A 26,871-nucleotide genomic window follows, 5' to 3' on the forward strand; every position below is an offset into this window, starting at 1 on the left:
TGTTCCTTAACTAACTTTAATTCAAAGTAATCAATATTCCAAAGTGACATATTTTGGGGAGGCCGGCCCTGAATCCCATCACTAGTAATCTGGCTTTATCTGCTCAAGGAATCTTCAAGGCTGGTCTCCATTTGTCCTCTCTTTTAACATGAGCAAAATGACACAAAAGCTGTATTCTAGGTACTGTATCTGCGGCATGCCCCTCCAGCTTCAAAGTGTGTGGGGTGACGGTCTGCTTCTTGGTCTTCTGCAGCCTATGAAGAACTTGTTGAAGAAAACAGTGCTGGATGGCCTAACAGCCCACCTAAACTATCTGATGTTGGTGTTCCGCTTGAGATAGTTGGTGTAATGAGTCAGGACTAGCTTCTTGAACATGCTGCTGTAGATGACACACGATGGGATCAGGCACAGAAAATTCGCCTTAAATAGACAAAAACATGAGTGTCTGGGTGAAAAAAAAGAGCAAGGAAGTTATTACTAAAACATCTCAGTTTATATTCATCATGTTTTTAAATGTTTTTCCTAACTACTAAAGTTAAGTCCCAAATTCTTTTAGTACAGTCATGTGTCACTTAACCAGGAGGAGACATTCTAAGAAATGCATCATTAGATGATCCTGTTATTGTGCAGGCATCATAGGGTGCACCTGCATAAACCCAAATGGTATCTCCTGCTACACACCTAGGCTGTATGATATAGCCTATTGCACCTAGTCAACAAACCTATATAGCATATTACTGTATTGAATACTGTAGGCTATTATAATCGTCGGCAGCCGTCCGTCTCGAGAGACGATGGTGTAGCTTCTTAAGAGTCTATCTGCACCGCCGAGAATGGCTGTGCAGTCCGACTCGGGAGTGACACGGTATCTGTCTCCTCCCGTGTTGAATCGACATCTTGCGATGACGCTGGAGTGTCCTCTCCAGTGGAGCTGAAGCTACAGAGCCTGGGCAGGGTGATATGGAGGGTCTGCTGTTGCCCATGCAGCAGACCCCCCCTCTCTTCGCAGCTGAAGGGTCCAAGGGAAAGACAGAGTCAATACAGCTTGGTTTCAGGTGCGCCGCAGGAATTGCCGGTGTTGACTACAACGTCAAACCGCCTTAGGGACTCCGGCTCCGGATTTTCCTTCGGGGTTTACTCCCTTAGCCTTTTCCCTGAAGAGGTATGCCGCAAGGCAGCGGAGGTTTTTTGGAGTCAGAGTTTTCCTTCTCTGAGGCTATTATAATACACAGTAAGTATTTGTGTATCTAAACATAGAAAAAATACATTGAAAAATTTTTAACATGGTTACAATACAGTATAAAAGATTTTAAAAGCTGCATCTATATAGGGCACTTAGCATGAATAGAGCTTGCAAGACTAGAAGTTGCTCTAGGTGAGTCGGTGAGGTAGTAGCAGGTGAATTAGAAGGTCTAGGAAAATACTGTATGCTACTGTACACTTAATAAATACTGTATACTTAAGCTACTCTAAATTTATTTTTAAATTTTCATTCTTCAATAATAAATTAAACAGCTTACTATAACTTTTATAAACTTAGTATTTTTAACTTTCAATTCTTTGGCAATAACAACTTAAAACACAGACACGTTTTACAGCTGTACAAAAATATTTTCTTTCTTTATATCCTTATTTTATTAGCTTTTTCCTATTTTTAAATTAAAATTTTGTTTTGCTTTTTAAAATTGTCTGTTAAAAACTGAGATACAAACACACATACTAGTTTAGGCCTACACAGGGTCAGAATCCTTAATATCACTGTTCTCCCCCTCCACATCTTGTCCCACTAGATGGTCTTCAGAGGCAACAACACGCATGCTGTTGTTATCTCCTATGAAAACGATGTCTTTTTCTAGAATAACTTCTGAAGGACCTGCCAAGGCTCTTCTTGAGGAAATATCACTCTTTTCCGAAGTATGTCCATTATGCTTTGTTTAATTTGTTTCTTTCTTTCATCATAGATGTGTTTGTAAGCAGATAATGCAACATGAACATTCCTCTCTATAAATGAAAACCATTTGGTGTTTTTTAAAATTAATTAACAACACAAAACACAACAACACATTTCTGTCCCAGTTCCAGCAACTCCTCATTAGTCAATTCTTTAGGAACCACTTCTAGGAGCTCCTTATTGTCATCCACATTCACACCGAAGTTTAAGTTGTTTGCCCTCTCAACCGCAGCCTTGTTGATTTTGCACCCATTTTTGGCAAATCCTTTTATTTAAATAATGGAAATCAGCAAATGCTACAAATTGAGGTGTCTTGTTTTACTTTTTTCTGGAGAGCTAGAGAGTTCATTATTTACCAGCACAGAGGGTCAGAGCTGACGGCAGCCCCACGAAGAGGCTCCTCGTGTCTTGGTCAACTCTTCCCAGGAGCTCTGGGAGCCACCTCACCTTCTGAGGGGAGAGGTGAGGCAGCCAGGGGTGAGATCTGCAAACTTGGAGGTTATTTATGGGCTGAGCACCCAGGTCTCCAATAGCAAGGAAGACCTAGCTCAACCCTGCGAGAGCCACCAGCACACCTGTCCTCACTCGCTGCAAGAAAGAAGTTATTGATTACCAAGATTTCATGGACGAGGCAACCACAGGTTTCATCTCCAATCATTACATAATTTAGTGATTCTTTAACAAATTCATCGGCAGTCTTGGTTGTCATGCTGGTATTGAGACACTTTGTCATTGGGGTTGAAACAGCATATGGGGTCAGCACCTACAATGGGAAATAAAGCCATAACACAGGAGCAATCTGCCCAACCCTGAGACATGAACCCCCATTTCACCATTCCTTCATTTCCAACTCTGTTCTTTCTTTAAAAGGTTCAGGATCCAAAACGATAAGGGAGCACTGAAAAAGCGTAGGGTTGGCACAGAGCAGGCAATCGGGTTTCTAGTTTCACTCCACCACTAATCCAAGGGGAGGCCTTAGCCACACACCACCAGCTGGTCCAAAGGCATGACTGAGGACACAAGGCATCGCTCAGAACATGGCTGCCAGACTTTGAAAATGAAAGTGCAGGACACTCAGTTAAATTGAATCCAGGAAAACAACAACAAAATAATTCAGTATAATTCTGTCGCAAGTATTCCATGGGCTATACTTATATTTTAAATGTTATTTCTTATTTATCTGAAATTCACATTTAATTGAATCTCCTGTATTTTATCTGGCAGCTGTATCTCAGAAGTTTATTTCTAACCTATATAGCCAAAGTTGGAGCAATTTAAAGCCCTCTGGGTTCTTACTTTCACACTTCAGTTGGGAGCCAGGAGTGGCAAAGATCTCATAATCTGTCCTATTACGGTAAGAAAAATAAGCCAGCCACACATTTCACCCTCCATATCTGACACCGTGTTTCTACCCATGGTCTCACCACTTGTGGCATGAGGTTTCACAATGCGGTTTTTTACTTTATTCCTGGACATAGAGACCTTGGCAACTTCAGAGAGAAAAAAAGATGCATGCTTTTTGTTTGTTTTATTTTTCTTCAAATCACATTTGCAATTTTTATCTTATCACATTTTCTTCGCACCACACTTGAAATGACATTGTTCATAATTGAATCTGAAACAATCAATCCAATTAAATTTGTTCTCATGAAAATGAATGTGGTTGTTAATTTGCATAACACTTTTCCTACAAAGATCTCAAAATGTTACTCTTAGAGAGACATAGGAGCATGTATTCCCAACCCATTGGCTGATATGGAAATAGTATTTTCATTCCTACAGTGAGATTTGGTTGACAAAACACCTTATTGTAAAAAATAGTGGTGAGACTTGCATACCTGTTTATTCATTAGATCTTTATAATAATCTAGAGAAGTGAGCAGGTGTTGTAAACCCCTTTTTACAGATGGGGAGGCTGAGGCCCATGAAATTTAAGCAGGTTTTCCAGATCACTCAGATGATAAGAGGCAGAGCTGGAATTCAAAAATCAAACTCAAGTCTATACTTCCTTGCCTGTTTAACAAATTTTTATTTATTGAGCACCAATTATTTAAGTGCTTGGAGAGGCCAGTTGGTTTTTGAAAGTTTATAGAGTCTTTTCACCTTCTCATACTTGCTAACGCCAAGGTTTCTGCATCAAGGAAGGGGCTCCCTTCCCTGCCCACCTCCGCCCATCCCTGCTGACCTGCGGAACCCACTGCCTTGGCAGCCACAGCGTCTCAGGACCACAATTATCAAGATCAAGATGATGCTAAGACTGTCACATGGCTAGTAAGCAAGTAGCTCTGGTAATCATTAGTGTTGTTCCCCAACTATTTCTAGTTCTTTTTTCCTTTGTACACAGGACAGAATTGCACTTCCCTGACCCTTGTGGTTAGTTAGGTGGGTCCATGTGACCAGATCTGGCCCATGAGTATGAGCAAAAGTGACGTGTCTTTTCTGAGCCAGAGCTTTTAATTATCAAAGCAAGATCCTCTAAAGCTCCTACCATTTTTTCTCTGGCAGGTCAACTAATGATATCCAAAACAGCAGCCCCATCAGCCTGGGTCTCTGCGTCACAACAATGAGCTAACCCCCTGTGGCAGCTCACAGTGAATGTGCATCATGAATGGGAAACAGATCTCTGTGGTTTTAAGTCAGTTTCTGTCTTGATGCAGCATCAGGTAGTAAGAAGTTCTCAGCGTCCTGAGCGCTCACTCACCTTGCTCCAATTCCTGCTCCAGCTCCCAGGCATGGGGGTGGGTGGCAGCAGGTGGTACCATGGTGGCCCAGTGGCCACCAATGGTCGCCAGAGCTCCTGTGTCATCCAGACCACCTTCCTTCTGGCTGCATTTGCACCGCCAGTCTTGCAGGAGGCAGTGGCCCCAGCTTAATAGGGATCTGGGGTTCCTATTCCCATGGACTCAGAACTGTTAACCTCACCTGGATAATGATTCCCTTCGCTTTATATTCCTCTTGCAGTGCCTTGGAAAAGGTGCATACGAAAGCCTGGAGCAAGAAGAAGAAACACCTCAGGGCCCAGAGCTTGCTTTCTCTATCAGAATCCACTTACTCAGATTTTTAAGGGCACCACAAGGAACCTACCACTTTATCTTAAAATGGAGCAGCTTCTCTTGATGGCAGTTAGAATTTCAATTCTCAGTCTGAGAAGAGGCTCCTCAATCAGTGGGAACATACATTTTGGGATCAATGCACATAAGTGACCCAACCCAGGGGAGCTATCCCTTGTGTAGAGCACCCCTTCCTCTGAGAATTTGTTTTTAAGACTAGGGTCTGGGGACACCTGGCTAGACCTCCAGGGCAGGAAGGAAACTACAGTGTTACTTGCTGGCAGGAGGCAGCAGGGCTCCCCAGCAAGGGGGCGAGGTGAGGGCTGGAGGCCCCCCCGGGGCTGTGCATGCCCGGCTGTGCTGCTTGCACCAGACACTTGCTGACTAAAGCTCCACCCTGTACACAGGAGAGTGCCTGGGGAGGTACCGAGCTGAGGAGGGCAAGGGGGGGGTGGGGTCAGGACAACTGTAATTGCATAATCGATAAAATACACTTAAAAAAAAAGAAGAAGAAGAAGAGTGCCTCCTGTCTATCCACCAGTCAGATGATCCAAAAGAAAATGCCAACTGGAAAAAACAAGAGGAAAAAAGAGAAGGGGACACAAAATACATGTTATCACTCACCTTGGAAGCTGAATACATGGAGTATAGAGGCCAGGGAAAGAGGGCCACCCCAGAGGAAATGTTCAAGATGAGCCCTTTCTGCCTAAAAGGCAAAGAAGCAAAGTTTTGGTTCCTTTGCTGCCTATCACACCTTGAGAAGGAAGAAAACAAAGGGGCTCATGTGAACGTGGGGGAGACTCCATCTTCTAAGCTACCAGGTGCGCTATCTGTTCTGCTTCCAAGGACTGGCAGTGGAACTTCCCTTTGTCGTGGACTATGGCACCATACAATGATGTTACTCGTCAGTTAGTTGACATCAGGGCTCGTGACTGGAAACAGGCTCCGGTGCAGCAAAGGTTCTCCCACCGAAATTCAGAAAACCAGCTGAGCTCAGACAAGATCAGGGGAAGAGATCCTTCTCTCTCAAATGTGGCCACAGGAGCTCAAGGTCCCCTCTGACTCATAAAGATGACCCACAAGACAGATGCCATATGTCTCGGGTGGAATTTGACAGTCTATCATCTGCTCACACAGGCACCCCACACAAATCTCTGGGGTCCTTAATTATCCTTTTGAAATTTAATCTCTTTAATTCATCCCAATGAGATGGGTTCGATTCAGAAAAACCAAGAGACTGCACTTTAGAATCCACAGCCAAGCCCCTTCTTCCTCTAGGGAAGATAAAACTATCTACCATTTGTTTTTAATGAGTACCATCTGAAGAAGAAAAAAAAACAGCTCCCAAATGGGTGTTGTAATAGGGTGATAGAAACATGAAATAAATGGAGGCACTGATGGCGTGGTGATTTTTACCACTAAATTAGAGTATTCATTCTGACAAGAGCTGAAATTCATAATAACAAAGAGATGGTCTTGGTCTCAGGCCAACTTCTGAAGTTTCTTTTATGCTCAACATAAATTATTTTTTTAATACGATGTGTGCTGAATCTGCTGTTCTCTTCTTCCCTCCAGTATGTGTTACATTTGACCCTCAAATATGCTTATCTGTTTGCAAAGCTGCCTAGCTCAGAACGTTATTTTTTTTCTGCACTCTCTATGTCCTTTCACCATGGTTTTACCATTTGTCATAGTAGCAGTCATATGAACTCCGCCCCCCAGGCTCCACGTTGACTGTCAGACCCGGGAGACCTTGCTGCTCCACTCCTTTTCAAAGAAAGGCCTTACCTTGATTCCATGTGTTTCAGGACTAGCTGTGTCATCTACAAGAAAAGGCCAAAGTTAAGCCTCAACGAAGTAAGGAAACAGCAATGGGCAGGCAGTGTGACCTGGGGGAGCGGGTGTGGGGGGGAAGCAGGAGAACTGCTTCATCTTCTCAGATGGCCTTGGAAGTCTGCTGGCACTTACTGGAGGTAATTCTGGCCACACCAGAGTCTGGGTGGAACCCACAGGAGGCAACCTAGACAAATAGCAAACTGCTCAAAGGCTTCTGGTTTCTCTCCCATAAAGCTAAAGTCTTCCTGCAAAATGAGGACAGTGGGAAATTATGGAAATTGGCTTCTGGTTGTGGGACCAACACTGAGATTCCCCAGATACTCCTTCCTCTGGGAGACAGGCAAAAGTAGACTGGTCACCATAAACCTCAGCTGTGAGTTAGGATTGGGGGACCATCAGGAAAACACACAAGTGTCCATAAGCATCTCAAGGGATGAGGTGGAGGACATCTGTCAGTTCAGCAGCAGCCACATAAGCAACCTGCAGGTGGTCTGTGAAATATCTCCCTAGACACAACACATGTCTGTCTGTCTGTCGCAATTACAATATTAAGAAGTCCCTTCTCCCTCCCAACTTTTTGCCCCCCAAAGAGGTCTTCTCTGCAACTTCTGGAGCTTAAATGTCCCATGAAAAGAATGTTGCACATCCTAATTATAAGGCACACATTTTAAGAATTAAGGAGGAGGCAACTGTGTGCACTAAAATGTTCTCAAATGTATATTTGAGTGGACTCGGTCCCTGCCTGAGGAGCAGGTTTGAGATGGAGATAAACCACACGGATGGGGAGAGGCAGAGAAATAAAAAAGACTGGGGGCCAGAAGAGAGGTTTTGCCTGTTTCTCCATGTTGCCTGGAAGCCCTGCCACCACTCCGTTCCATAGGCCCTTGAGCCCATCTGCAGGAGTCTCCAGAACAATATTTTCACTGCACTGGGTTAGCAGCAAGGGTGGGAGTGCTAGGGCGAGTGCTCCCTAGAACCCACGCGCCTGCCTCCTGAAATCCTGGATCTTAAGGGAGGTGAGAGAAGGATAAGGGCTAGATTTTATCGCCACCCTTCCTTGGCTTTTCCACCTTCATTGACGGTGTCAGTGGAACATGCCTGCATATCCTCGAAGTGTCCTGAATGAATTCACTAGCCTCCTTGGGCAAGTAATACCAATTAGAAAGATAACATCAGACTTTGTGTGTCTCTGTCACAAAGCTCCCAATATTTAGTCTCTGATCTCACCTTTCTTTGCCATCAAACTCATCTCTAATCTCTGCCCTTGACAGAGATTGCTACTATTTACAGATGACTCCTTTGGAATAATTAAGTGATACTTGTCATGCTTCCAACCAGCGTGGACAGCCGAACCTGTGGTGTGTTTTCTCTGTTTTTAGGGAAATTAGTATCAAGCAATATATAAAACAATTTTTTAGCAAACCCAATTTCTCTGCTAAAGTTAGTCAGAGGTTATCAAATACATTTGGGAAGCCCTGTGACCAATGGGTAAAATAATGTGAAAAATTTTAGTGGTAAGACTGCCAACAGTTGGATATATAAAACTTACAATTATATCAACTGGGAGTTTTAAAAAGCCATTGATTGCTCAGCAAAAAAAAAAAAAAAAAAAAAATGTGTGTACCAATAAAAAATGAGCAGGAAACTATAAAATACCAGTATGCTTACAGAAAAATAACCAATGGAAAAAATTGTCAGCCCAACTTGGCCCCCTGAAAAAAAATTCTTTTTGGTCTTCTCAGCATCCACCTCCTCTCCTTAGGTTGAGAGCAACTGATTTTCCTTTGGGAAAGGAAAGTCCATGTTTTTAAGATGAGACAGAACCTCCTCCTGCTCCCCAACTAGGGTCCAGATCCATGAAATCAGGGATCATACCTGATTCACTGCTGCAGGTCCACTGAGCCTAATGGAATGGTCACAAGGGCTGCCACATGCAGTTGAGAATTCGGTGCATTGAGCCAATTGCCCAGCTGTGGTCTACGTAGGAGCTGAAAGCCTGGGGTTCACCCACAAGCCATTTAGAGGGCTCTTGCCATTCACAGGAAAGGAAAACATTGTGTCCACACAAAAGTACCATCTACTCACCAAGCAGCATGTTGAGTTCACGCTCAAGCAGCACCTGTTCCCAAACTGTCTGCCCCAAAGGGGTGCTTTTTTCTTATTCAATCAAGGGCACAGTATAGAACAGCCTTGTGGTAGTTATATCTATAAATTCTTATGCTGCATGGCACCTGACACAACACTTAGTCCAACGCTTTTTTTTCTAATCCTCACCAGAGGACATGCTTATTGATTTTAGAGAGAGGGGAGGAGAGGGAGAGAAACATTGATGTGAGAAGGAAATATCAATCAGTTACATTTCCTATGCACTCCAGCCAGGTACTGAACCTGTGACCTTCTGGTTTACAAGATAACTCTCCAGCCAACTGAGTCCCACTGGCCAGGGATTAATCTAATACTTTTAATAGCAGACAAAGAATCTGAAATTCAAGGGAATTAAATAGCATGCCCAACACTGTCCAACTAGTAGCTGAGCAGGGATCAGAAATACATATGAATGTGAACTTCAGTTCAACAAATACAAGGGGGAGGACCAAAAAAACATAATTTATTATTAAAAATTGTGTATTTATTCTTACATGACTGAACTTCAGTCACCTTCAAATTACTTTCCATTTGATGCAATACACCTATCAAGATGTTTTTTCCACTGCTCAAAAAAATTTTTGAACTTGTCAATTTTGATGGCTTTTAGTGCTTTTGCCATTTTTGTTTTACCTCTTCCACTTTGGCAAAACATTTCCCTTTGAGGACTTTTTTCATCCGGGGAAACAAAGAAAATGTCACTTGGGGTAAGATTACGTGAACAGGGAGGGTGGAGCATGGGAGTCATGTCATTTTTGGTCAAAAACTGCTGAACACTCAGCACAGTGTGGGCAGGTGCTCTTGTAAATTAACTATAATGAAATGGGCAAATGTATTGAAACAATCTTCAAAAAAATTCACTGAAGAACACAGCCTCTCACAACACCAGCTGGTACACTGATACCAATGGGTTTCTACAACACTCATCTCATAGATGAAGCCTGTACAACAAGGGGCCCACACTTTAGAAGGTAATTTTGGGTTTTTTTGGTTCCCCCCTCATATTTATTAAACAAACAAGAGTCCATTAAATCCATGCCATGCCCTCTGTCTTTTTTTCCAAACAATGGGTTTTCTTCTATTTACAAGAATAAAATGAAGACATCATTGATTTTTTTAAAGAAATCACCTTGGAATCCAGAATCAGTTTCACCATCACAGGTCTGATATGCTCTGACATATGACAAAACTGTATGCAGAAATAGGATTTAAATACTAGTGAGAATGAATTCATCATTGTACTTGATGAAAACAGAATAAGACAATTAAAAGGCCACTACATGACCTCTCAATCAAGTGCAGTTCAATTTCAGAGAATTCTCCTTCTACAGGGGAGGGTCAATCCTCCTGAGTTGCCACATTCTGATAGCTGCTACATTTTAATGCATTAGCACACACATTTATCACATACCTTCACTACTGAGGTGATGTTACAATGGATGAGGCTCTGTAATAAATAATCATAACCACAAATTAGTCAGATATTTCAGAAATTCTCTTGATATGCAGTCAGTGCTAAAGAACCATAAAGTGGGAAAAGCACGTGTCTGAGCTGTTTCCTCACTTGCTTAGCCAGCCTATTAGGCTCCTAATTGATGTTCAGCAAGTATGTGCTACAACTGGGAAACATCTGACCTCGATACTGTGTGCTTCTATAAAGTGTGATCTTGAACAGAAGTCCATTAAGAGTGTCCTCAAAGACTTCAAAAGGAATATGGACACAGTTTTCCAAAGGGACATTGTTAATTTCTAGCTGCAGGAAGAGAGGTTAGCACACTTGGTCTAGAAGACAACAACATAGAAAACAAGAAGGCAAATGATTGTATAATACAAGGTAGAGGTTCTGGGCTGCAGAGGCCAGATAAAGAGACTACTAGAATCACCCGAGACAGACCAAGAGAGAAAGAAGGACAGACACAGAAAGAAGCACAAATACAGACATAAATAGAGAAAGAGAAGCAAGAATGGAAACTGCTTAATGGAGAGACACATATTTATGCCAGAAGCAAAAACCACAGAGCTAGGGGTATGACAAAGAAGGGTTTGGTGAGGATATGCATTGATGTCCAAGCAATCTGGCATTCTATTTCCATGCAGTAGACTCAGGGCTTACATAGGAACATAGGAATACCTGCAGAATTATGAATGGAAACATGACGCATGACAGCCTGCTCAGAATTGGTATAAGCCCATGACCTCAAAAGTCAGGGCCTGGGGAAGACTTAACAAATAGTACCTTCGAGGACTGCTAACTGCATAACAAATGTATTCGTTATCAACAAGGGTAGCCATGGTTCTGAGCCAAGCTTGCTTCACTTACAATATCCTCAGCCACAGAGTTTGTGTCATTGACTTCCTTCACAGTGAAAATTGAACAAATTTTATTACCTAGGAAGATGAAAGGAAGGAAGGAGAGAAGGAAGGAAGGAAGGAAGGAAGAAAGAAAAAGAAAGAAAGAGCTAGCCTTCTCCCACTTTCATACGCAAGTGCAAATTTTTCAGGCAGTACTACCCCTTATAAAGCAGAGCACAGAGCCCAGAAGACTGGGACAGCAGGTAGGGAAACTTTGATATGCAGGGAAGGGGGAAGAGGACCTCATCCTAGAGATGGTTGTGGGCAGCGGTACCCTTGATGTGTGTCAAGTACTAGGATGAAAAGAAAGGGAAACCTCCAGACATCCACCTGGAATTCAGAGTTTTGACCAGACACCCTTCCCAGGCCCTGGTAATGATCCAGCCGGAGCGCCCAGCACCTGGTGAGAGGACATTGTCCCCAGAAAGCGTAGACATACCTGGATTTCATCTGGTGTATTAAGGAAAGATGTCGGGAGAAGGCTCGGAAGCATTCCAACATTGTTGACTGACAGGGAAAGGCAAAGCAAAAAAATGTCAGAAGAGCCAGTGGCACATGTTTATTGAAAGCCTCAAAAATAAGCACATTCAACCCAGAAATTTTTCTCTTGGAAAGCATTTTTTAAGAAAATATATACAAAAAAAAAATTTATACACAAGGTTGTTCATTGCAACATGATTTGATAACAGTGAGGAAATGTGAGGGAAATACTGTGGTCTGATAACAAGAAGCACATTGAGTGAACCATGGTGTGGCCGAATGCTGGAACACAGTGCAGTCTTTCCTAACTATGGCCGCTGAGAGTCTGAAAGACGTGGGAAAACGTCTGTGATGTATATATTTTTTAAATGTCACAAAACTGTAAGTTTAATCTCGGTTTTGAAAATATGTGTAAATATGTACAATGCATGTAAATATATGAAAGTATGTTTCTGGAAGGGTATGTACCAAAATGTTATCTCAGGCTGTCAGGGTTTTAAGAAATTCATAATTCTTTTATGTGCTTCTCTACTCTTTCCAGTTTTTCTACAATGATGTTTTATATTTTTATTAGTAAAAAGAATTAGTAATTCTTTTTTTAAGATCATTTGTTTATTTGGAGAGAGGGTAAGGTAGGGAGAAAGAGAAGGAGAAAAACATTGACGTGAGAGAGAAACATCAATTGGTTGCCTCTCACATGTGCCCCAGCCAGGCACCAGGCCCTCAACCCAGGCATGTGCCCTGACCAGTAATCAAACCTGTGACCTTTTGCTTTGTGGTATGACATCCAACCAACTGAGCCACACTGGCCAGGGCATATTTTTTAAATTCAGCAGGAAGTTCAGAAATCAAATCTTCCTTGTATACACAATACAAACACTGTACTGTGTATGTAGTTATAAAATAGCTTGTTTATAAATCGGCAGAGAAAAAATATTATCTTGTTTCCTGAATAAGGTAGTCAAATCTCAAATAACCACACTGACTTGCCATTTCATGGATCAATCACAGCAATACTTGTTTGCTAAATGAGTTCCATTAAGCCAATGTTTCTGAGAGTCCCTCTTCCTGTCAAGTGTCAATATCAGTTCCGTGAAAGAAAATTTATTTTAACATTGGGAAATGTGGTCATGAAGGTTGAAATGTGTGTAAATCTGATAATTCTAAAGCTATATATAAATCCATTCATCCTGTAATGGCTCATGAAGAATTGAGATTTAATATTCATTTAATGCTACAGCTTAAAATACAGTTACGAGTTAAGTTTAAGCCACCATGGAATAATCAAGCCTCACTAAGATAATTATTTCACTGATGTATTTATTACAAACTTCGAATTTTACAATCAACTTACCTAAAATTCCGATTTCTAAGCCTTTAAGTTTTTCTTTAATATATTCATAGATGTCGTTCTTAGTAAAATCTGCTTGTATAATTTTCACACTACTCCCTGTAGTCCGCTCTGCATTAGAAACAATAGTTATTCGTTAATGAACAGGAGTCCAAATCCCCTTTTGCCTGGGAGTTCCCCTGGTGCTCCCACACAACCAGAGCAGACATTGGGGAGCACAAGCCCATCTCCCCATTAGAAACAAGAAATAGCCCTGGATAAATGCTGGTATGTGCTGAAAGATTTGTGAATGGTGGTTTCTGTGTGAGCCTATATAGTAATGCATATAGTATATGCATTACAACAGATTTAATGCAGTGATTCTCAGTGTGAGTGTCAGACAACTTGCTAGAAACACAAAATCTCAGGCTCCACCCCAGACCTACAGAACCAGGGAAACCTGGGAGTGGGTGTGGTGATCTGCTTGCACATGCACTTCAGGTGACTCTGTTGCACGCTCAGCTTTGAGACCCCTGGACTAAGAGCAGTGACAGCAAAGAGTGATGCTGCTTGTGCCAGGTCAGGTCCCCACTGCAGAGACACAGCAACACTCTGTATTTGTCCAACACTTTAGAATTCATAAAGCATTTACCTACAACATTATTTTAACCCTCTCTTCAGCCTTGTAAAGTAGGTATTATCCCCACTTTCCAGAGGAGAAAACTAGGCTCAGAGATGCTAACTACCTTGCCCAACGACACCCACGCCCTGCTCCCACCCAGCCAAGGCTCCTTCCATTCAAGAGCACTCAGGCAGTTATGAAAGCAAAAGACAGATTTCACCAGCTGCTGCCTGCTCTGCACTGAATTCAGACCCAGTATTTCTGGGGCAAGTGATCTTGAGGCATAGTTTGGGGGAGAGGGAATGCTTTCAGAACAAAGACACTACTTGCTTTGCAAGAGGACAGTAAAAAGCACATTTTGACGTTGTGAAAGGAACACTGAAGTATGTCCTAATCCTGGTCAAAGCTACTTCTGATATGCAGAAATGAAACAAAAGTAGAATTCATTGGTCCAACAACACTGAGCCTTCGAGATGTGATTGCTCAGCCCTGGGTCTCCTATGTCCGCCTCCTAACCCTAACCTCCCCCAGGAACACAGACTTGTCTCCCAGAGAACCGGCCATGGTCTTCACGCGTCTTCTTATAATTAAAGACTTATTCCTTTGAGTTAGGGAATTTACCAATTACTAAATTAATAATTAATCATTAAAATGCAAAATGGGATGTTATGATCCTTATTAACTAAAAGTACTTCAGAGAGGATTATAATACTAAAATATTGCAATATGCATGCTGTCTCCTAGGACTGTAAAGTATAAAATCTTCACAACCATACATAGCAGCCCTGGATCAAATCTTTTTTAAAAACCTAACAACCACCACTAAGCATCACCCCTCACCCCCATGCAAAAGGCAGAGTGTAGACACAGGGAAGTGAAGTCTCAAACACAGGTCTGCTTTTGAAGGGAGTGGCAGACGTAGCCAGGAAGCTGCAGATTCTGCATGAGGAGGTCCAGTTCTAAAGATAAAGACACTGGACCTAGAGACAGAGAGAGTAGACCTACTTGTGCATGAGTCTGATCCTGCTTCATCGAGCCCAAAGACTCACTGGTGAACTAAAGCACCCACTTAGCAGCCTGCACTTATCTTTGTAAACTGAGCTCCTGCAGAAGGACTAGCGCCCCAGACTCCAGAGAACAGAAAAAGGGATGCTCAACAGGCAGAACTGGAGCAGACCTGACCAGTGGGCTCCACACACTTCTCCCTTATTCCTTGGGGTCACTCACCAATCTCCATGGCAATAGCCTGTAGTTTTTCCAGCGTCCGGCTGATCAGCACAACATTGAGTCCTTGTCTTGCTAGCTGGTGGTGGGAAAACCAAAGAAGACAAAGCCGATCAGCAGACAAGAAGGCTTGATTTAAAGGTGAACTGGGGCATCAGCCACTGGTCGCAAGGGGATATGTTTGCATCTCCTGAGTGTAACTGTGCAGAATGTGGCAAAGGTTTCTGGGTTAGGAGCAAAACAGCCACACTGGGTGAGACCAAATGTAACATACCCATAGTAGTTCATGTGTGCACGTGTTTATGATGTGTCGGGAACTATTCTATGTTTCCTTTCGTGCAGATTCCCACAATCTGAATGCCCTTTCATCGGAAACTCCCGGGATGGGATGTATGCTGGAAACCAGAATTTGAAGGACGTTATATTATAATTTATGTATCAGGCTCCAAGGCAGCACCCCTTAATAAAAAAACATATTTCTGCCCAACTTTTGAGCTGCTTCCTATTCACAAGGACATTCTTCTTGTGGTTCACTTTACACAGGAATGGTCATTGACCGGAGCCCTTTCTCCTTGTTCTCCGGATCCCAACAGCACAGAAAATGGAATAGGGAAGCGGAGGGTAAGTGGATGCTTCCATGAGATCAGCAAGGAGTTCTCTTCAGAAGAGATACTGCCTAGACTCCTGGGGGCCGAGTGACACAGTACAGAAGTGGTATGCATTAACATGGTACAGGGGTCACGTAAACTCTGTGTGCTGGACATCACACCTAAACATGCTACACCTGAGGAAAATTACAGCTTTTCCTGAAGACAAAAGGAAGAACCAATGTTCATTTAAACAGAGACTGATGCCATTTGAGCTAGTGACAAAGGACCCAGTAAGTTAAAAATCTTTATGGCTTTAATTAAATGATTTGTACTGTTGTTTTTCTAATTGTGGTAAAATACACATGACAGAACATTTTCGATGTTAATGAGTATATGAAATGTTTCATGAATTTGCATGTTACCCTTGCACAGGGTCAAGCTAACTTCTCTGTATCGTTCCAGTTTTAGTATATATTGCATGCTGCCAAGCAAGCACGACGCATTATGCTAAGTGAAAGAACCAGTCACAAAAGACTACCTATTGTGTGGTAGCATCTATATGAAGTATCCAGAAAGGATGAGTGGCAGCCCAGGGCTAGGGATGGGAATGAGGGGGCAACTGGGACTGGGCATGAGGGAGCTTATTACGTGATTGTATTAGAGTGATGGAAATGTTCTAAAACCCGAAGGTGCTGGTGATGAACAATTTGGTAGATTTACTAAATGTCATTGAATTGTGCACTTAACACAAGTAAATTTTTTTTCTTTGTAAGTTATGTCTCAAGAAACTGTTTAAAATATAAAAATATAAAAATTAACTGACCCATATTCATATCATATCATCTGAATTTTTTCTAAGTAAATTACATTCACTCTAACAGATGATCTTTGGCCATAAAGTCCCTGACCTGGAATATGTACAATAAGGTTTCCACTTTATAAAAAAATAATCAATCAATATCCAGACATTTAAAAAAGATAATTAGAGGTGATTCTCTGCATCTGTTGTTCCTTTTAAATAGTCAATTTCCTAGTATACTTAAACATGGCCTACACAAAAATATATTTAACAACCAAAGCTGGAACACAGCTATGGTTTAAGTGAAAAATAAACCACAGGAAATTTGTCAAAGACTTGGTGACCATTTTGATGGACCCTAGATAAAGCTCCATTCTGGCCAGACAGAGCAAAGGAGGGGAAGCAGGAAGCAGATTCCCTAAAAGAAATGCATCTTCAGCTGTGCCTCTCTCACTCTTCCCTCTGAAAAACAACCACCACAGGAAAACTAACCCAAAAGGGTGAACCCGAAGGTCAGCTAAGGATTCTGGGTGACAATGACGTGTCAGTGAAGGTGCATTGATTGTAACAGACTTCCCGCTCTGGCTGGGGATATCGATAATGGGATAGTTGTGCATGTGTGGGACCAGGGCACATATGGAAAATCTCTGTACCGTCAACTTCTTTTATGGTCAACCTAAAACTGCTCTGAAAATAAAGTTTACTAACAAACTTAAAAATAAGTAGAAAATTAAAAGATTTAAAAAAATAAACACCAAGGACTCTCGTGTTTCCAGGGGGATGCTGCCAGTGGTATCCTGGAATCTTCTCTTTCTTCTCTATGTGGAAAATCCCCACCCCCCCATCTCCAGCCCTCATCTTTGAGCCTTGGGATCCATTCTAGGATGACTAAAATAGTAAGCACCTTTGTCTCAATTCACTTCATCGGCCTCCTGAAGGGGAGATTGTCCATTAAATGGGAAACAATTTGTATTTTCAGTACAAAGGATCCTCTCTGCCTGGTGGGCTTTCCATCCTCTCAAAAGCCATAGACATGTTTAAGTTCCCTATGAAGTGGTCTGGGTTGGCGGGGGTGGGGCGGTGCAAAGAGCACTTGATTGTCTGGGCCAGCATTGTTCCCTTTGTCCACTTGAGCAGAGCTCGATCTCATTTACAGAATGTCCAGCTTGACAGGCTCCATATGTGGGTTTTGCTGCCCACCTTTTTCCAGGAGTTAAGCCACAGAAGCTCTCTCTTTCCCAGAATTCACTGCAGGGCACCAGCCTGAAGACTGGCAGCTGCCCTGATGAATGGGTCCTTCTCCTTCTACTGTATGTTAGGGCCGGGTCAAGGAAAGTACTTGTTACTGCTGATCTATAACAGGTGGTGGGACTGCCAGGGAAGACAGAGCTTCCTCTGGGTGACAGTGAATAAAAGCAGAGGCTTAAATTCAGGTGCTGAAGGAGGAGAAATGACGTGAAAGACAAGGTGGAGCAGCAACTTCAGAGGCGCAGAAGGCAGGCCTTCTTTCATCCTCTCTCGCAGGTCCATCTCTCTCCACAAGTTTTTCCCACCTGCTTCCAGTAATACTTGAAATTCCTTCAGCAAGAGGTGAAGCCTCTTTTGCCACTCTAAATATAACTGCAGAGTAAGTTAAAATGCAATATAGAATAGGCTTCCAGAAAGATGGAGTGGAAGTATGTTTCCCCATTCCTACCATTACATGCAACTGCAAAGTATGACCTGAACAGAATACAGAAAAGAAACATAAGACGACTCCAAAAGAGGAAGAGAAGACCAGGTAGAGGGCTCACATACCTCCAGCTTCAGAACATCAGCAGGTGCAGACAGAAGTCCCAACAGAAGCCCATTCTCTCTAACCAAAGGACCAGCGAGGAAGAAAACTTTAATCAAAAACTGCTTTACTCCAGGTAAACAATTCAAAAAAAAATTGTATGGCCCCACCCCTGCCTGCAAACACTGGGTGCTAAGCCAAGACTTCCATCTCACTGAGGCTGCTGTAATGACGGCCACAGCCCCCATCCAGGCTGGCATCAGAGAAGGCCAAGACGGGAGCTGGAACTTTCATCCCACCCACCCCACCATGTCAAAAGAAACCTGAACTTCTACTAGCACTTGACAGTGCCAAGGCATCCCTTTCCCTCTCTCCCTTCTCCTAGGGTGGTGACAGGGAAGGCATAGAGGACAGTCAGGACTTATACCATGCCCCCATGGTAATGAGGCCGTCTTCCCCAAGCCCCATTGGAGGCCTCCTGGGGAGCAGTAAGGAGGCACTCCTGCCTTTCCCATCCAGAGCGACATAACGGGGAGTCAGCACCCTCACCCACACCCAACAGCAACTAGCAGGAGCACACTCCAATGAAGGCCAAGTGGAAAACCCGAGCTTCTATCTCATGTCGTAGGAACAAGTCAACCCCTACTCCCCTGCTGAAGCAATGCTGGTATAGACCTAAAAAGGAGATTTAAATAAGATCCAGTGTCTCTAATATAAAACTAAAAATGTCCAAAATGCAATCAAAAATCACTCTTCACACCAAGAACCAGGAAGATCTCAATTTGAATGAAATAAAAACAATCAATGGATGCCAACATTAAGATGACACAGTTGTTAGAATTATATGACTGGGACTTTAAAGCAGCCATCATAAAAATGCTTTAACAAGCAATGATGAACACAATTAAAACATATAAAAAATAGAATGTTTTAGCAAAGAAATAGAAGATATAAAAAAGGGGCAAAATGTAAATTATGGAGCAAAAAATTTGCAATAACAAATATTAAAACCTTGATGGATGAGCTCAGCAGCAGAATGGAGGGGACTAAGGAAAGAATTAATAAACTTAAAGATAAAACAATAGAAATTGCTCAATCTAAACAACAAAGAAAAATACACTGAAAATAACAAAAAAAAAAAAAAAATGAACAGCATCTCGGATGCTCATTGGACTGTAAGAAAGATCTAATATCCATGTTACTGGCATCCCAGAAGGAGAAAAGAGGGTTGGGCACAAAAGGTATTTGAAGAAACAATGAATGAAAGATTTCCAAATTTGTAAAAAGACATAAACTTACAGATTCAAGAGGCCGTGTGAACCTCAAACAAGATAAACCCAAAGAAATGCATACCAAGGAACGTCATAACTAAACTTTCAAAACCTAAAGACAAAGAAAAGAGTCTTGAAAACAATGAGAGAGAAAATAACACCTTACATTGAGGGGAAAAACAATTTCTCCCCCTTCCCATCTCATCAGAAACAATGAGGCCAGGAGCATGTAGCACAACATTTTTCAAGTGCAGAAAGAAAGGACTATCAACCATGAATTATCCAGCGAAATTATCCTTCAGGAATGAAGGGTAAGTCAAGTCATTATCTGATGAAGGAAAACAAAGAAAATTAGTCACTGGCAGACTCACCTTAAAAGAATAGCTAAAGGAGTTCTCAAAATAGAAAGAAAATAACAAAAAAAAGACTCTTGGAACATCAAGGAAGAAGAAAGAACAATGGCAAGAGTGAAAATATGAGTAAGTACAAAAGGAACATATGGGAAAGGAAACACAGTTTAAACATCTAATGATAATAATGGCTAAACTTGAATGTTGAAGAGCTTTCTCTGTGCAAAGCATTCTGCCCTCCTCATGGCATCACTTAACCTTTGCAAAAGTCCAGGTGGGATTGTCATCACCTCCAGTTCATTGATGTGTAAATTTTGCAGTGAACATCAAAGTCAGGGTTTGAAGACAAAGATGTCTAATCAGTTCCCAAACAACGGATTCAGTCCTCATATCCCATGCTCTGCTCTGCTTTCCCTGGAGTAGCACTTACCAGGGAGGCAAGAACAGGCTCTCTGGAAGGGAGACAAAAGGCTGCATGAAGGAGAGGTAAGGAGCCCAGAAAACTGTCTAACGGCTTTAGAAAAGAACAAAAAGAAACAAAGGAAAAGATTATACAAAAAAAGAAAAGCGAGAATTAGTCTAGAACAAAAACAGAATTTAGAACTTGAGAGCTCTTGGGAGGTATCTTTTGTGCTGGTGAAGACTAGAAGCCTGAGAAGGATGTGCAACTTGTCCAAAATCTCCAGTTAGTGTTAGAGTGAGGTCTGGAACCCAAAGCTCCTGATTGCCCCCCGCCCCAGGCCATTGCTTTTGAAAGAGTAAAGAAATGAATGACTAAGAAGACCTCCCACATGGATCTCCTACACGGAGAAACAGAAGTATCTGAGTCTTAAGATATCAAGGGCACCATCCAGATAACTGAGAGGTAAGTCCATGAATCTTTTGGATGAAAGATTAGGCCTTTTCCAGAAACCTAGTCTAAGGTAGAAAATAGTTACATAAAAGATGATACAATTTTAATGCAAATAGCTAGAAAAGCTTTCCTTCTGATTTTTGGGTACAAAAGACATAATGTTTCAGAAAGTGGTTGCTGAGTGGTCTCCCCCACCTCAACACTGAAATATGACCACTCACCTGCCAAGTTCTGGGCACCACTCATGACCAGAAAGGTGTCATATACAAATGAGGATAAGAGCAAACAATTGAAGCAGAATGTCGGTACCAAAGAAATTGTCAGAGGATGAAGGATGGAGGGACAGACCCAAAAGACCAGTACAAGGGGCTTCTCTAGCTGGCATGGTTTAGGTTTTTAAAGTCCCAGAAGTTTCCATCAGGTGTCCCCCATACACCTGGCACTGTCCATTTCACATCAGATGGTTTAGCGTCTGTCATGAAGAAGGCATCTGGGGACAAGGAAACACGTGGGTGCTGTGCTGGTGTTCAATGTAGTTTTCATCACTGCAGCGAGTTTCATATTTTGAAGGTGTTACTGGTTTTTTAAAAGCCATCCTCATGATTTCTAAGATTCTTTCTATTTCTTCTTTTGTACTTTACATGGTTCTAGAGGTCAATGTAATGACACTAGGAAGAAATAAAGTATGTAGGAATTTTAAGAAACAATATTTCATTAATGGAATTTGTAATAATAATACAAATAGCATATAAAAGTACATATGCTATAAATGTATTTTTAAAGGTTCTAATCTATTATCTATCTATGTGCAGAGAAACAGGAAGCCTGGAAAGAAATACTAAAAGATGCTAGTCACATTCCAGTGACTCTCAGCCCTATCAGATCCTTTATATAATATTTGGTAATGCCCATTAACCTTCTTGAAATTATACTCATAGATAACATGTCCTGCCTACACAAATAATTTTTTAAATCAATATATGCCCTAACCATAATGTAAAGAATAAGTTAAAGTAGTTCATATTTTTTTTTAATTGTGTTTAAGTATAGAAATGCTTGTGGTACAGCTACAACAGAAAATAACAGCGCCCCTTAAAATTTTTTAAAAACTCCTAAGGGAAGATGCTGCCACCTTTGAATATCATTGGTTTGTTTGTTTGTTTGTTTGTTTGTTTAAGGTATCAAGAAGTGAGATTATGACTTTCAACTGTCCTTTTTTACAGGAAATATTTTCCTTCATAAATGAATATCTAGCCTTTATAATCAGACACTAGTGCTTGGGGTGGGTGTCACATGACCACAATGTGTTCAATACCAGAAGCAGAGAAAGTCTCCAAGAACCCAACTTACCTCAAATGCATAAGCTTTCCCAATGCCATCTCCTGCTCCAGTGATCACTGCAAAAAGCAGAAGTGGTTTTAGAGGACAGAGCTAACCTTCAAGTCCTCTTTCTAGCTGGCAACGCTTTCTTGCAGGCCTTCTCTCTGGGACACAATATTCTAAAGCAGCACCCTTCTGCTCCCATGCCAACCCTGCCCAACTAGGAGGCTTCCAGCCCTCAACTTCCCTCATTGAACATTCAAAATGACTTTTTTTTTCACCTGAGGGGTTGGTGAGGCTGGAGAAAACACACTCCAAAATGAAATAAAGAACCTCAGGCAGGGAACATTTCATTCAGACCCCATAAGGCTCAATTCATCAAGAGCAAGCAATGCCCCCTACTTTCTCTACTCACATATCCACTGTACTGCAAGGACATTTCAAAGTTCCTCCTCAGAGTCGAGTTCTCCCCCTTCCCATCTCCACCCCCAGAGATCAATGGCAATCAAAGCCCAGGGAAGGTAAGGAACTTAACAAAGAGGAAAATACAGAAATTCAAACGGAGGATGAAATAAAATGAAGGGATCTGAAGAGTCTGTACTCAATGACCCTATTGTTTCATATATAATAATCAGATTGGCCTTTTAATTCTTTTATATACAACACTGCATACATATTTAATGACTGAGCTCTAGGATAGACCTCTTTCAGTCACAATTTCAAAATGCACTACAATCCAGTAAATACATATCTGTAATTTATCTTTACACCAACAATTAAAAAGGTATGCTTTCTAAAAGTGTGAACAAAAGATACACATACATTTAGCTTATTTGAGAGTGAAAGTAGACCAAATTGTACGAGCTTCCAAGAGCACAATGGCCAAAGCACCTTGATTTCAGTAAATGTTAGTGATTTTATCTGTTTAACTATGTACTGTTAAGTGAATCCACACATATTACCTGTTCCTCTTAGTAGAAGTATTTACTATGCTGTGGGGTCAATGCATGGCCCTTCCCCCTCCCATGACTCAGGGCTGGTCAGATGGCCACTGGCCAGAAGGAATGTGCATTGTTTTGGGAATGGATTGTAACTCTTTTATCTCCTTTTTATCTCCTTTTGGGAGATAAAGGAGTTACAAATCACTAACAATTATTGAAATCTCTAATAATTGGATTTTCTCCCCCCTGCTTAAAATACATTATCTACCTAATATCTGCCTATGCTCAAAGACATTTTACTCCTGCTAATGATAACATTATTCACACTGACTCAAAAGGCAGGTTAAAATTATTCGGGGTGGGGGGGGGTTGTATGTTTTATTGATTATGCTATTACAGCTGTCCCAATTTCTTTTCCCTTTGTTCTCCTCTACCCAGCTCCCCACCTCCTTCCATCAGTCCCACACTCCTTAGTTCATGTCCATGGTTCATGCATATAAGTTCCTTGACTTTACCCTTTCCTATAGTATTCTTTTTTAAATAATAATTTATTTGTTTGTTTGTTTATTTGTTTATTTATTTAGAGAGAGGGGAAAGGAGAAAGAGAGGGAGAGAAACATCACTGTGTGGTTGCCTCTCACACATGCCCCCAACTGGGGGCCTGATGTTGCAACCTAGTCATGTGCCCTGACTGGGAATCAAACCAGTGACACTTGGCTCGCAGGCCGATGCTCAATCCACTGAGCCACAGCAGCCAGGGCTTCCCTTTCCTATACGATTCTTAACATCCCCATCTATTCTACACCCTCCTACTATGCTGCTTAATTTCTACACCATTTTCCTCCTTCTCCCCTCTCCCCCCTCCCAGCTGACACCCCTCCACCTGCTTCCCATACCTATGATTCTGTTTCCACTCTGGTTGTCTGCTTAGTTTGTTTTTGTTTTTATTTTTTTAGATTATGTTGTTGATAGTTGTGATTTTATGTCATTTTAATGTTCATAGCTTTGATCTTCTTTTTCTTAAATAAGTCCCTTTAACATTTCATATAATAATGGCTTGGTGATGATGAACTCCTTCAGCTTTACCTTGTCTGGGAAGCATTTTATCTGCCCTTTTGTTCTAAATTATAGCTTTGCTGGATAGAGTATTCTTGGATGTATGTCCTTGCTTTTCATCACTTTGAATATTTCTTGCCAGTCCCTGCCTGCCTGCAAAGTTCCTTTTGAGAAATCAGCTGATAGTCTTATAGGCACCCCTTTCTAGGAAACTCTGCTTTTCTCTTTCTGCCTTTAAGATTCTCTCTTTATCCTTAATCTTTAGCATTTTAATCACTATGTGACTTGGTGTGGTCCTCCCTGGGTCTAGTTTGTTTGGGACTCTCTGTGCTTCCTGAACCTTTATGTCTATTTCCTTCCTCAAATTAGGGAAGTTTTCCTTCATTATTTTTTCACATAAGTTTTCAATTTCTTGCTCTTCCTCTTCTCCTGGCACCTCTACAATTCAGATGTTGGTGCGTTCAAAGCTATCCCAGAGGTATGTAAGCATCTCCTCATTTTTTTCAATGCTCTTTTCCTCCTTCTGTATTGGTTTACTGTTTATTTCTTCCTTATGTTCCAATTTGTTTATTTGAACCCTGGTTTCCTTTCCTTTACCACTAGTTTCATGTGGATTTTCCTTCATTTCACTTAGTATAGCCTTCATTTCTTCCTGGTCCTGCTTAATTTTTTCTGTCAAATCTGTGAGCAGCTTTATCACCAGTGCTTTAAACGGCGCATCTGTTAGGTTTGTTATCTCCTCATCTGTTAGATTCACTATTTCCTTGTCTCTTAGTTCTCCCACTGGAACCTTGATCTGCCCTCCTCCCCTTTTGGGCCCTACTTCTCTGTCTCCTCATCTTGACAGCTTTCTGTGATTGCTTCTGTGATTTAGGTAGAACTGTCACACCTGTTATAAGGGGCAGAGGCTTAGGTATTCATTAGTGCTAGTGACCAGTTTTGCCACACTGTGACACTGTATGTGGGGAAGGGGTCTGAGAGGGAGCAGTGCTGGTTGCCACCGCTTTTCCAGGCACTTCTCCCCCTTCTAATACTAAACCAGCTGCCTCCTTTGAGAGACTGGCAGTTTCTTCCTCTGCCCCAACCCCCCACTGGCTTTCACAGTCAGAAGCAATGTGGCTCTATTTTCTCTGGCGCTGGAACCATGCACTGAGCAGTCTGGTTTGGGGCTGGGATCAATCCGGTCTGGGACTGGAATTGTTTCCCAGGTTTAAAATGTATGACTTTGCTTTTGGCCACAGCTACCATCCCTCTGCCGCTGCCAAGCTCCGCCCCTGCAACCCTGCACCTCCATCTCTCTGTCGCAGCTCTGCCTCTCCTACCTTTCTGGCTGAATATTTCTTCTTTATTTCTTTGTTGAACTTTTATGTAGTTCGATTTTCTGGATCTTCTGGGGCTTTTTAGATTTGAAGTGGCTGTCAATTCCTTCTTAGTTGTGAGGGAGACACAGCATGTCTGTTTATGCCTCCATCTTGGCCGGAAGTCCTAAGATTATGTTTTGAGTCAACAAATGCTCTAGTCTCTAGCCTCATGTGACCTTTTTCTGGAGTGTGTGTTCTTAGAAGGGCTCTGCCCAGCACCAATGGGCAGCACTTGCACAGAGTTCTAAGCCCCCTCAGTGTGTAGGCATTTGCATCTGCATGGAGCAGACTCAAGTTAAAGCACCTAGCAAGTTCACTGAACCCAGCACATCACCCTGGGAGTGAGCAACTATTCATACACACACTGCAAATGGACCAAGCAACAGTTAAAAACCTATTTTTCATTCCTAACAATTTTCATACGGCAAAAATTTTTATTTCCATTCCTAAAGTTGTAAGATTGCCAGCGTTAGCAAATAAGGATACAAGATGCCCAGTTAAACTTGATTTTCAGGTAAACAATGAATAATTTTTTTAGTATAAGTATGTCCTATGCAGTGTTTGGGATTCATATACTAAAAAATTACTCCCTGTTTATCCGAAATTCAAATTTAACTGAGTATCCTGTATTTTATCTGGCAGCTCTATAGGGTTGTTTACAATTCCTCCTATTTAGCCTGGCATGGTATTCCTAAAGCTGCTTAATCTTTTTTTTTTTTTTAAGTCATTAGATTTCTTAGTGCCCAACTTGGAAATGTAACCTTAGTACTTTATTTGAGGAGATGCTGAAACCAGACTCATGCCTTTTACCTTAAGCCCAATCTTGGGCTAAAATTCCAAGTGGCAGTTCCAGGAAGTAAGTCCCATTGGGAGGCAGCAACTAACCTAATTGGGACTCACAAAAGACCCAGATTCCACTTAACTATCTTAAAAAGGTGCCTCCATAGAGACTTTGTCTTGATTTTGTAATATGATCACTTCCCAAAAGCGCTTGGAAAAAAATTTTTTTAATAAAGTGAATTAAAATTATTTGGATTTCAAAATTTTGAAACACCCTGTAACAAAATGATGGCTCCAGGCTTTTGGAAATGTGGAGAACAGGATGCAGCAGTTTCTGTAGCATTTATTACTTATATCATCAGAAGCTCCACAAGGAAGAAAGCTCAGCTAGAGAGGACAAGCAGACAGGCACAGTCTTCCCCAGTTCACCTCCTCAGACCCCACATCTTGTTTTCCAGCAATTCAAACTTTACTCATGCTTTCCAGAACCCCCCAACTTAAAATCACCCAAAGGAATTACATCTTTGCTCTCAAAGGGAAAAACTATGTGTCTTTGAGACACAAATAATAATAAGCAAGAGCAACAGAAACCAAGAGATGGAATGCTTTCTTTACCTGCCCACTGTCCCATTGACTTCAAGAAAGACCTTGGCAAAACTTTCCGGAAGTGCAGGAAAACACATTTGAAGAATCTCATCCACTTTACCAGGTAGACCAGGCACACCAGCAGCCCTACAAAGACAAAGAAGTGTTCCAGGGCCGCCCCCATGATGGCACCACGCAGAC

General features: G+C 41.8%; 1 protein-coding gene and 1 non-coding gene across 2 annotated transcripts; both read right to left on the reverse strand.

Annotated features, from left to right (window-relative positions):
• Positions 1 to 26,871, reverse strand: HSD17B3 (hydroxysteroid 17-beta dehydrogenase 3). Its single transcript, XM_090275769.1, has 11 exons — positions 26,701 to 26,871; positions 21,978 to 22,024; positions 14,994 to 15,069; positions 13,169 to 13,276; positions 11,774 to 11,841; positions 10,394 to 10,429; positions 6,790 to 6,824; positions 5,626 to 5,707; positions 4,874 to 4,939; positions 2,565 to 2,714; positions 1 to 420 (listed from the first exon to the last, which is right to left on the reverse strand). Exons 1-11 carry the CDS (start codon positions 26,852 to 26,854, stop codon positions 310 to 312), a joined length of 933 nt encoding a protein of 310 aa, XP_090131895.1. The 5' UTR covers positions 26,855 to 26,871; the 3' UTR covers positions 1 to 309.
• LOC150012797 (U6 spliceosomal RNA) lies at positions 15,968 to 16,073 on the reverse strand. The gene has a single exon (XR_016510935.1). It is a non-coding gene; the product is annotated as a U6 spliceosomal RNA (small nuclear RNA).

This window comes from Furipterus horrens, unplaced genomic scaffold (genome assembly GCF_987537825.1).
Source record: "Furipterus horrens unplaced genomic scaffold, mFurHor1.1.pri manual_scaffold_4, whole genome shotgun sequence".
NCBI lineage: Eukaryota > Metazoa > Chordata > Mammalia > Chiroptera > Furipteridae > Furipterus > Furipterus horrens.